This window comes from Carcharhinus amblyrhynchos, unplaced genomic scaffold, assembly GCF_965287045.1.
Source record: "Carcharhinus amblyrhynchos unplaced genomic scaffold, sCarAmb.v2.hapA scaffold_51, whole genome shotgun sequence".
Classification (NCBI taxonomy): Eukaryota; Metazoa; Chordata; class Chondrichthyes; order Carcharhiniformes; family Carcharhinidae; genus Carcharhinus; species Carcharhinus amblyrhynchos.
This window is the reverse complement of record NW_027649792.1, coordinates 1,768,830-1,781,040: the sequence shown is the minus strand read 5'-3', so window position 1 is coordinate 1,781,040 and position 12,211 is coordinate 1,768,830. Positions and strand designations below refer to the sequence as shown.

General features: G+C 46.4%; 1 protein-coding gene across 1 annotated transcript; it reads right to left on the bottom strand.

Moving 5' to 3' along the window:
• Positions 1–1,704: 1,704 nt before the first annotated feature.
• On the bottom strand, positions 1,705–8,072 carry LOC145337518 (putative G-protein coupled receptor 139). The gene is made up of 2 exons (XM_080182307.1): positions 7,913–8,072; positions 1,705–2,606 (listed from the first exon to the last, which is right to left on the bottom strand). Exons 1-2 carry the CDS (start codon positions 8,070–8,072, stop codon positions 1,705–1,707), a joined length of 1,062 nt encoding a protein of 353 aa, XP_080038433.1.
• Between the last annotated feature and the right edge of the window lie 4,139 nt (positions 8,073–12,211).

Sequence of the window (12,211 nt, the reverse complement as noted above, 5' to 3'; positions counted from 1 at the left end):
CTCAACAATCAGCAATAATTTTCTGGTCATCAGCAGATTTTTCATTCCAGATATTTTTTATTGCGTTCAAATTCCACCAGCTGTCAGGTTGGGATTCGAGCCCAGGTTCCCAGAGCATTAAAAATATCAGGATCTTTCCTGATGCTATGACATCAGCAAGGAGCTGCTCAGAAAATTCCCTCAGTGTTCCTTCCGAGGACTGACTCACCAATCAGCTGCTTCCATTGGTCCCACAACATTTTCTGAACATTTAATGTCTGGCCGACACCTGCTCACACTGGACCTGATGGGAAGGCAGTAAGCGACACAAGACAGAGCAATACATCGCCAGTCAGTTCCCTAAACTCCCACACTTACCCCAACTCTCAGAGTTTCACTCTTTGTAGCTTGCACTCTGTGGGCAGGTTTAACAGGCCCAGTTCAGAAGTTTATATTTGTGCATGAACCTGTTTGAGGCCATTGGACCCCTTCCCATCCAGGTCTGAGTAACCGCCAAGGGTTCATCCCCAGTTGCCCTTGCTGAGAGGGCAATTAAGTGTCATGATCATGTAAGGGTGACAGATTTCCTTCCCTGAGACATTGGTGATCCAGATTTTTTTTTCCATACATCGACAATGATTTTCTGGTCACCAGTGGATTCTGAACTCCAGATATAATTATTTTAATCCCACCATCTGCCATGATGAGATTGGAACCCGTGTGCCCAAAACATTAGCTGAGTTTCTGTATTAATAGTCTAGTGATAAAACTATCAGTCCATCATACCCACATCCTGAGTATACAGACCCTGAGATCCAGTACCCTAGATACACCATTAGTCTGCAGACCTCCCTGATTGGATAGCATTAACTGGCTCAATCAGGGAATTCATATTCCAATAGGTCCAACTGATGGTTATCATTAAAGTCATTAAATAAATCTCTCAGTCTCTTTCTGTTTTTCTATGTATCTCTCTCAGTCTCTTTCTGTCTGTCCCTCTGCCTGTATGTTGTTCTGTGTCTCTTATTGTCTCTCTGCATCTCCCTCTTTCTCTCCCTCTATACCCTCTTCTTCTATCTCTCCTGCTCCCTTTTAATCTCACTCTCCTTGTCCCGCTCTGTCTCCATCTCCCTCTCCCTCTCTGTCTCTGTCCCATTTTTCTTATCTCTCTCTCTCTATGCCTTGCTCTGCCTTTTGCTCTTGTTGTGTCCATTGTATGTGTTCAGTCTCATTCTTTTCCATTTGTTCCCGTGCTCTCTCTCTGTCTGTTTCTCTTCCTCTGACTATTTATCTCTGCCCTCCTTTCTGTCTCCCGTTCCCTCTTAGTTGCCCTTTTCCTTCCTTATTACATCTTCCCATGTATGTCCTGTCTCCCTTTCTCATTCCCTGTCAATCACCCTTGCCATTTCCCCCTCTATCCCTATTTCTTTCACTCTGAGAGAATCTCTCTCTCTCTCTCTGTCCTTTATCTCTGATTGTCTCTCTCTGTCTGTCTGTTTCTTTCCCTCTATCTGTTCAAAACTATTTCAAATGCTGTCTCTCTTCATGCCTTTGTGCCCTTTCCTCTCTCTATCTATCTTTGTCTCTCTATCACTCTCACTTTTGCTTTCACTGCCCTCTCTCTCTCTCTATCTGTTACTCGTTCTGTCTTTGTGAGGCTGTTTGTTGCTTAGAGTTTGAATGTCCAATAGGAAGAGTCAGGGATCTTGTAGTTGCAGTAACTTCTCAGGCTGTAATGAGATAAATAATTGCAGTAAAGGGATATTTGAGCAGAATTATTAGCTGCTGTCTGAATTGAGTCTGTGTCACAGCATAAATGGCCGTGTTTGTACAGCAACTCAAGAGTTGCAGCATGAAACCCAATTCCAGAACATAATTATCTAAAAATACCAACTTATACCCCAAATAATCCATCCGATTCCATATTGAATAAACCAATAATATTGACCATAACAGGATGAAATTGCCTGAGATAACAAACAGTAAGATGATGGATTTCCTTCGACTCTCCATCTCTGGGTCTCTGGAATTCTCCCCACTGTTGTGACACCGGAGTCTCCTGCGGGCTCTGCTGCTCACTAAAATGTGTCTGACAGTGAAAGCATTGAGCAGCAGAATCAGGATGAATGGGACACACGGTGTTAAAATGAAGTGGAGGAACTCGATTGTACTCCAGATCACAGATTTCATAACATCCCATGCGACATCACAAAACCAGGGATCGTTCACCAGCTGATATCCATTTAAAAACATAAAATACCAGAAAATGTTCTTCAAACAGCTCAGCGCCGTCACTGTTCCCAGAGCCACAGTCGCTGATTTCTCAGTGCAGTATTTACTTTTCAGCTTGGGGCAGCAAATGGCCACAAATCGATCAAAGGTGAAAGTGACGGTGAACCAGACAGAACAGTCAGTGGCTGCGTAAAGCAGGGCAGCGTGGATGTTACACACCGGAACCGACAGCAGGAAATAAAACTGTTCCCAATAAACTATGGGAATGTGTCTCAATGTCAGGTCAAGGATAACGACCAGCAGATCCCCCACCGACATGGCCACCAGGTAACTAGTAACACATTTGGACAGACCACAGTTTCTGTTTGTCAGTGTCACAATTGTGATTATGTTCACTGTTAGGAAGGAAGATTAAGATTAAAATTAGACATCACAGAGGAAGATGTGACAATTTAGACTGAGGATAGGTGAAAATAAAAACAATGTCCACACATACAAAATAACTTTTTTTAAAAAAATCCAGCTCATCTTTGGAGTGTAAGGGGAAAGAAGAGCGTCCAGAAGAAACACACACAGACACGGGGAGAAGCTCCAAACCCTGCACAATAAATGACCCAAACCAGGAATTGAACCCAGGTCCCGGATGCCGTGTGTCAGCAGTGCTAACCACAGTGTCACCATGCTGCACCATGGCGACAACACAATGGTATACATTTGGGAGAGAGTTTTCAGAGGAGTTCACAAACTGATCCTCATCAGCTACACGTAAATAGCTCTTCTACCTTGTGGGGGATTTGGAGGGGAAGAAGGCTGAGGGAGTAAACCCTGACAGAAATCCCTGTAGGTGGGAATCTGTCATCTCTCAGACAGCTTACTGACAACCCCTGCAACAGAACTGGTACCAAACAGTGTTGGTTCACCTTTGCCTCTGACTCATACTAACAGTTGACAGAGGGAGATCCCGATGCCTTGACAGCACAGAATCTCTATTATATTTACCCTGGGCTGTACCCTGGAGAGGAGACCACAGCATTGTTGCCAAATTAGTACAACACAGGAAGAAATGGTAATTTCACACCCGGTTGGCACAGGACACAACTGCCAGGGTTTGCTTTCAAGTGTTTGAGAAAACTTCAGTGTTCAGTGAATAGTGACCGTCCATAATTCCCAGTGGGTTTGCTGCTGCCCCACTGTGGTCTACTGGACCAGTGAAGGTCAGTAAGCTCTCTCTTGGCAGGAAGGTTGACAATCTGTGCGCCTGGTAATAAAAACTCAACAAAGGCCATTACCAAAGAAAAACCAAGCAGCCTGCCATAATGACAATCATCCAGTGAGAATGATATCCAATAATATGAAAGACATCAAAAGGTTTGTCATGGCACGAATCAATTCCAGCCTCCTAGATTGCCTTGATCCACTACAGTTCATCTACCTCCTCAACAGGTCCACACACGCCATCTCCCTGGCCCAACAGTCAACCCTGTAACACAGACTCATGTTTATCGACTACAGCTCAACCTTCAACACCATTATTCTTACTAAACTCACATCCAAATCCATGGCCTGGGACTCGGCTTCTGCCTCTGCAGTTGGATCCTGAACTTCTAACCCACAAACAGCAATAAATAAGGAGAGGCAACAATACCTCTTCCACAATCATCCTCAACAGCGGTACCCGGTAAGACTGTGTCCTCAGCCCCTTACTGTATTCCATATACGCCGATAACTCAATTTACACCTTTTCTGATGATCCCAACGTAGTGGGTCGGATCCCAAACAATGATGAGACTGAGAACAGGGAAGAGTTGGAGAATCTGGTGAACTTTTGCGACCACAACAATCTTTTCCTCAACGTCAACAAAGCAAATCGACTTCAGGAGGTATCATGGAGTACATGCCCCTATCTACATCAATGGGTTGAAGTTGAAATGGTCTAGAGCTTCAGATTTTAGGGTTCAGATCACCAGTAACTTTTTGTGCCCTTCCATGATGACACTATAGTTAAGAAAGCCCACGAATGCCTCTATCTTCTCAGAGGTCTAAGGACATTTGGCAGGTCAGCTGTGACTCTCACCCACTTTTACAGATGCATCATAGATAATATTGTAGCTTGGTGTGGCTCATGCTCTGTCCCAGACCGCAACAAACTTCAAACTTGGTGAATGCAGACCAGTCTGTCACTCAAATCAATCTCCCTCTCATCAACTCTGTCTAAGCTTCTCACTGCCTTGCAAAAACAACCAGCATAATTAGGGAATAATGCACCATGGATATACACTTATCCCACTAGTTCCATTAGAAATTTAAAAAAAGCATGCCAACCAACTCATAGCAAAACTACAGTGCAGAAGGGGGCCTTTCATCCATCGACAATCCCAGCCAGATCCTATCCCCGAAGTCCCACATGTGTACCCTCCTAATCCCCCTAACATGTGTATCACGGGATGCTAATTGGTAAGTTAGCATGGCCAATCAACCAAATGTTGGACTATGGGTGGGAATCAGAGCATCCGGATGAAATTCACACAGAGAATGTGCAAATTCCACACAGACGTTGATCCAAGCTAGGAATCGAACTCAGGTCCGAGGAGACATGAAACAGGAGTGCTAACCATGGTGCCACCATGCTGATGACTCAATGACAGCTTCTTCTTGCTGCCAGCAGGTGTTTGAATGGACCTATATGGCATTAAGTTGATCTTTTCCTCCACCCGAGCTATAACTGCATTACATTCTACACTCGCTTATTCGCTATCCTTTGTCTGTAGAACACTCAACAAACAATCATTTTCACCGTATACTAATATATATGACAACAATAAGACAAATCAATTCAAATCAAACCAAACCAAATCAGTCTTTCACACCTCAAGCTGGAAAATCAGCACGATGTGCCCTGGCCTTACCAATGAACTTACGCAGATTGATGACGTGCACAGGATTGCTGTGATCGAGATAAATTTACAAGGGTCAATGTGACACTGGGGAGCTGCAAGAAACTGGACCTCCTCAATGTGAATGCTTTCCAGAGAAACACGACACGTTCTTGTAACAGGAGAAATCCCAACAGGCAATGTGTGAGAATGGAGCTGGTTTCAAAGTAAACAAAAAATCATCACTGGTGATGATGGAATCCCGGGATCCCTGATGCTGTGAGGCAGCTGTGCTAACCATTGTGCTCTACTGCCATCCTACAAGGTGTCCTGGAGACATCCAAGATCACGCCCAAGACGGCATCATCACTATGTCCATGATTGGAAATCATGATGATTGGAAATCAATCTGAGGGATAGAATTAATCTCCACTTTGAGAGGTAAGGGTTGATGAATAATAGTCAGCATGGCTTTGTCAAGTAGAGATCATGTCTACAATTTGCTTGAATATATTTAGGAGGTGACTGCATAAGTAGGTGAGGGAAGTGCAGTCGATGTCATCTAAATGGACTTCAGAGAAGAATTCCCTCATGGGAGACTGAACAGGAAAGTAATAGCCGATTGGATCGCGGGCAATTTGGTAAATTACATTCAAAATCAGCTGAGTGGCAGGAGGCAGAGGGTGATGCTTGAATGACTAGTGATGCTTGGTGACTAGTGGGGTGCCCCAGGGGTCGGTGCTGGGGCCTCAGCTATTTACCATTTATATAGATGATCTGGAGGAGGGAACCGAGTGTAGAGTGTCGAAATTTGCTGATGACACCAAGATTGGGGGAAAGGCAAATTGTGCGGAGGGTGTGGAGAGTCTGCAGAAGGATCTAGATAGGCTGGGCGAATGGGCCAGGAAATGGCAAATGGAATTTAATGTTGGCAAGTGTGAGGTGGTCCACTTTGGTAGGAAGAATGGTAGGAAGGACTATTACTTACGTGGCGAAAAACTGCAGCAGGCGACGGTGCAGAGGGACCTCGGGGTCCTTGTGCATGAGTCGCAAAAACCCAGCTTGCAGGTGCAGCAGGTGGTCAGGAAGGCAAATGGGATGCTGGCCTTCATAGCGAGGGGGATTGAATATAAAAGTAGGGAGGTCTTGCTGCAGCTGTATAGGGCATTGGTGAGGCCGCAGCTGGAGTACTGTGTGCAGTTTTGGGCGCCGCACCTGCGCAAGGATATTTTGGCCCTGGAGGGAGTGCAGAGGAGGTTTACTAGGCTGATACCGGAGTTGAGGGGATTGAGCTATGAGGAGAGGCTGAATAAACTAGGCTTGTACTCGTTAGAGTTTAGAAGAATGAGGGGAGATCTCATTGAGACGTATAAGATGATGAATGGGATGGATAGGATAGAGGTGGAGAGACTCTTCCCGCTCAAAAAAGACAGTAGGACTAGGGGGCACAGCCTCAAGATAAAGGGGAGGCGGTTTAGAACGGAGTTGAGGAGGAACTTCTTCACTCAAAGGGTGGTGAATCTCTGGAATTCTCTGCCCGTTGAAGTGGTGGAGGCTGCCTCGCTAAATATTTTTAAGAAGCGGGTTGATGGGTTCTTGATAAGAGAGGGGATTAAGGGTTATGGGGAGAGGGCGGGAAAGTGGAACTGAGCCACAACAGATCAGCCATGATCTTATTGAATGGCAGGGCAGGCTCGAAGGGCTAGATGGCCTACTCCTGCTCCTATTTCTTATGTTCTTATGTTCTTATGAATGTTGCTTTTGTGACTGCAAGCCTGTGTCCAGAGAGATTACACATGGATCGATGCTGGGTCCCTTGCTGTTTTTAGTGTACATTGGTGGTCTAGACATGAATGCGTGAGGTATGAGCAGAACGTTCACAGGCACCGAACACAATCCCACCCGGCCCGATCCCCATAAAAATCTTCATTTAGACAGACAGATTGGGGCGCCACGGCAGCACAGTGGGTTAGCATTGCTGCTTCACAGCTCCAGGGTCCTGGGTTCAATTCCCGGCTCGGGTCACTGTCTGTGTGGAGATTGCACATTCTCCTAGTGTCTGCGTGGGTTTCCTCCGGGTGCTCCGGTTTCCTCCCACAGTCCAAAGGTGTGCGGGTTAGGTTGATTGGCCATGCTAAATTGACCGTAGAACCATAGGTTAGAGGATTAGTGGGTAAAATATGGAGGGATATGGGGGTAGGGCCTGGGTGGGATTGTGGTCGGTGCAGACTTGATGGGCCGAATGATTTCTTTGTGTACTGTAGGGTTGCTATGATTTCTATGACTTGCAGCTGTGTTCCCCACCAAGTACCAAACCTATGTGGTTGCAAATACACAATTCACATACACACGTGAGATCTTGCTGTAAACAATAAAAATGGATTCTGCAGCCTGCTGACTGGGTGGGTGATAAGCAGTGAACTGCTATATGTTATATGTCGAGGGTAAAATGGATTCTGTCTCAATCTTTCACTCATGAAGGAATAGTGTCTGATGTCACATGTCTATGAAAAGTCCCAGCACACAGAAGACATCCCAGCCCATGGGCCCTGAGACAATTCTAAGTGGCTGAAAGAAATAATAACTGGACACAGAGATTCAACAGAAACAAGAGCAGCAAACCGAGTACAGTAAATGACAGGGAAATCAACACAGTTAAACAGCCTTTCTAGCAAGAGAAACTGGACACAGGGAAGGGGACTTTACAGCCTCACTCTCCCCGAAGCTGCAAAATCCCTCCCGTGTTTAACAGACCCTCCCATGCTCTGCCCCTCGCCTGCTCCAATTCCCTGGCAGTCAGGCCGGTAAAATTCCAGCCAGGGACTTACCCGGAACACCAACAATAGCCAGGAGGGGATAGTAAAAGCATTGAATCACGTGCAGTAGATATCGAATCCGACCAAATAATGTTATCCGTAAGCCATCTCCAGTAAACCAAGAAATCCAGTATGAGAAACTCCTGTCCTTAGTGGGAACATCAAAATCCATTGTTCCCAGATTCTGATCCATTGTTGGAACATTCCAATTGATTGTTCCCAGATTCTGATGCATCGCTGGGAGATTCCAATCCACTGCTCCCAGATTCTGATCTCTCCTCTCCCTCCCTCTCTCTCCACAGCCGCTGATCTCTGTTAGTTTGGAGTTGTCGCTCCCGCTGTCTCAATGAGACAACACATTGAACAGAATCCCTTATTAATAGAAGAGGGAAAACCCTCCAGGAAGACTAATCGGATCCATGGAGACTCACATCAATTACAGTCACTAAACAAACAGCTTCACTTCACCCCGTTCAATCCAACACTTTTTATACCCAAAGTAGGATATTTACAGCCTAGATGGGGTGTTGATGATCAGGGAAATTTGGAAACAATGGAGGGTCAAACCATAACTCTTTCAATATTCATTCGATATAACAGAGTCTCTCTGCTCGGCTTCATTTCGCGAGAGATAGAATACAACAGCAGGGGTGTACTGCTGAGGTTTTGTAAATCTTTGTTCAGACCACATTCCGAATACAGTCAGCACTTTTGGTTCGGGGGGCGGTTTGAGTGAAGTCGGGTAGCACGGTAGGTGCAAGGTTGGAGGGCCGAAGGGCCTGTTCCTACGCTGTAATTTTCTTTCTTGGTCCTTTTCGGCCCCATATCTAAGGAAGGATGTGCTGGCCATGGAGAGGGTCCAAAGGAGGTTCACAAGAATGGTCTGGTGAATAAAAGACTTGACGCACGAGGAGTGTCTGAGGACTTTGGGTCTGTACTCGATGGAGTTTGAAAGAATGAGGAGGGGGATATCAATGAAACTTACAGACTAACGAAAGGCCTGGATAGAGTGGATGTGGGGAAGATGTTTCCAATAGTAGGAGAGACTCGGGCCCGAGGGCACAACCTCAGAGGAAACATCAATAGTCCACTCATTCGTTGGAGCGAGCGGAGTGAAGGTTGCACAGAGTAAAGGTCAGCGATTACCTTTGTAAAGATTTTTGCGGGCTTTTTAACTGTAATTCTGCTTTAAAAGTTAGACAGGAAGTGGGCCGCAGGGCTTTGTGGGAAGGGATTTTTTTTACCGCGCAAAGTATAAAAGCAGGATTGCTGTAGACAGCGGGCAGCGTCGGAAGCGGGCAGCAGAGTGAGCTGTAAGGGCTTTGGATCACAGGACTTGAGAGAAAAGGGCAAGGTAAGTCTAAATTCTTCACTGTGTTTCGAAATCACTGGGAGACTGTGATGGAGGGACATGTGATGTACTGTTTCTGTATGATGTGGGAGCTGGTGGACCCCAAGGTCCTTCCCAGTGACCATGTCTGCAGTAAGTGCTGGTTGCTTGAAGGGCTCCAGCTCAAAGTAGACGAGCTGAACTCTGAGCTCCAGACACTGAGGCACATCAGGGAGAGGGAGTGTAACCTGGATAATGGGGTACAAGAGAAATCCACACCCCCTAGACTGGCTAACTCTGAGGGTCAGGAACAGGAGGGTGCTTCTGAGGAGAGTGATGGTGAGAGGAAGGAGGGGGGAATGGGTCGGAAGGAGGAGGGAGTGGGGAGGAAGGGTGAGAGAAAGGAAGGGGTGTGGAGGAAGGTGTGGGGAGGAAGGGGGGGGTGGTACCCAAAGGCCTCGGCCTCTCAATCTGCACAACAGGTTTGAGGTTCTTGCTCCCAGTGTGGACAAGAACGAGGGCTCTGTGGAGAGTCGGCAGAAGGGTCTAGATAGGCTGGGCGAATGGGCCAGGAAATGGCAAATGGAATTTAATGTTGGCAAGTGTGAGGTGGTCCACTTTGGTAGGAATAATGGTAGGAAGGACTATTACTTACGTGGAGAAAAACTGCAGCAGGCGACGGTGCAGAGGGACCTCGGGGTCCTTGTGCATGAGTCGCAAAAACCCAGCTTGCAGGTGCAGCAGGTGGTCAGGAAGGCAAATGGGATGCTGGCCTTCATAGCGAGGGGGATTGAATATAAAAGTAGGGAGGTCTTGCTGCAGCTGTATAGGGCATTGGTGAGGCCGCAGCTGGAGTACTGTGTGCAGTTTTGGGCGCCGCACCTGCGCAAAGATATTTTGGCATTGGAGGGAATGCAGAGGAGGTTTACTAGGCTGATACCGGAGTTGAGGGGCTTGAGCTATGAGGAGAGGCTAAATAAACTAGGCTTGTACTCGTTGGAGTTTAGAAGAATGAGGGGAGATCTCATTGAGACGTATAAGATGATGAATGGGATGGATAGGATAGAGGTGGAGAGACCCTTCCCGCTCAAAAAAGACAGTAGGACTAGGGGGCACAGCCTCAAGATAAAAGGGGGGCGGTTTAGAACGGAGTTGAGGAGGAACTTCTTCACTCAAAGGGTGGTGAATCTCTGGAATTCTCTGCCCGTTGAAGTGGTGGAGGCTGCCTCGCTAAATATTTTTAAGACGCGGGTTGATGGGTTTTTGATAAGAGAGGGGATTAAGGGTTATGGGGAGAGGGCGGGAAGGTGGAACTGAGCCACGACAGATCAGCCATGATCTTATTGAATGGCGGGGCAGGCTCGAAGGGCTAGATGGCCTACTCCTGCTCCTACTTCTTAAGTTCTTATGTTCTTACGAGCAAACTGCCCACGGTACAGTGGTGCAGACACAGGACAAAGAGGAAGAAGTAAAGAGGAATGTCTGGAAATCCACGCAATCCATCCAAGTCCGATAATTGTGACTCCAATTTCAGATTTAATCTGTTAAGAATTCAGAAACGTGCACCACAACAACTGAATCTATCCCCTCCAGCTCCATTTTTCCCAGCAACAACAGAGAAGATGTCCTGAACCGGGGCACCAGTCAGGCAACACAGCCTTGGAGACTCTCCATGCTGGCCACAGAGGAAAGTGTCTATTCCTCCTGTCAAACTATTCCCATTTACAACAACATTTCCCTTTCCTCCTCCCTCTTGAATGGCTCCCTGAACCACAGTGCTATGGTTAAGTTGCTCATCCTCCTTGCAGCCCTCATCCACGTCCGCAAAGGTCACACATCTGTTTCTTTCATCATTTGAAGGACATGGGTGTCCCTGGCTGGCCAGCATTTATTGCATGTCCCTAGTTGCCCTTTGAGGGCATTGAGAGTCAACTACATTAATGTGGCTCTGGTGTCACATGTAGGCCAGACCAGATAAGGTCGGCAGGTCTCATTCCTTAAAAGGACATTAGTGAACCAAACAGTTTTCTGGATTAATAGTCGAGTGACAATATCATTCGTTCATCATCTACACTGAGACAAGCCCAAGGGCTGAGGCTCCTTCAACACTACCTCCTGGGTTTGTCACCAAGACTTGCTTGGAGTCACACTCTCCGTCCCTGATCACTCACCAAATGTGATGTAGTTATTCTTTGGGACGTGAGCGCCTCCTGAAACACAGTGTCTCGCTAACTCTCCGCTCCCTAGTGTACCACAGCGTTCAAAGCTCAGGCTCCACCTCATCAAATCTGAATTGGTCTTCCTCGAGCAACCAACATTTCCTACAGATGTGTACACATGCAAACACAAATGGGACAGCAAGCTCCCACATCATGCAAGTACAACACATTACCTGGACCTGCCTCTGTATTTTATCTACTTTATATGTTTTTAATCTTGTTGTAATTTTCTACTTTAAGCTATGTTCTCAATAAACGTCACAGAAAGTATCCCACCAGCAAAAATCTAAATCTGCTTGAATCTTTAAGGATGGGAAAAGGGCATTTCTTTCATTCATTTTTGGGAAACAGAGTTCTCAGGACAGCCAGCATTTATTGCCCATCCCGAGTTGATGTTGGAGAGCGGTTCGGAGTTAAACACATTGCTGTGACTGTGGAGCCACACATAGGCCAGACCAGGCAAGGACAGCAGATTTCCTTCCCTAAATGATATTAATGAACCAGGTGAGTTTTCTCAACAATCAACAATAATTTTATGGTCGTCAGCAGATTTTTAATTCCAGATATTTTTTATTGAGTTCAAATTCCACCAGCTGCCATGTTGGGATTCGAGCCCAGGTTCCCAGAGCATTAAAAAATCGGGATCTTTCCTGATGCTATGACATCAGCAAGGAGCTGCTCAGAAAATTCCCTCAGTGTTCCTTCCGAGGACTGACTCACCAATCAGCTGCTTCCATTGGTCCCACAACATTTTCTGAACAT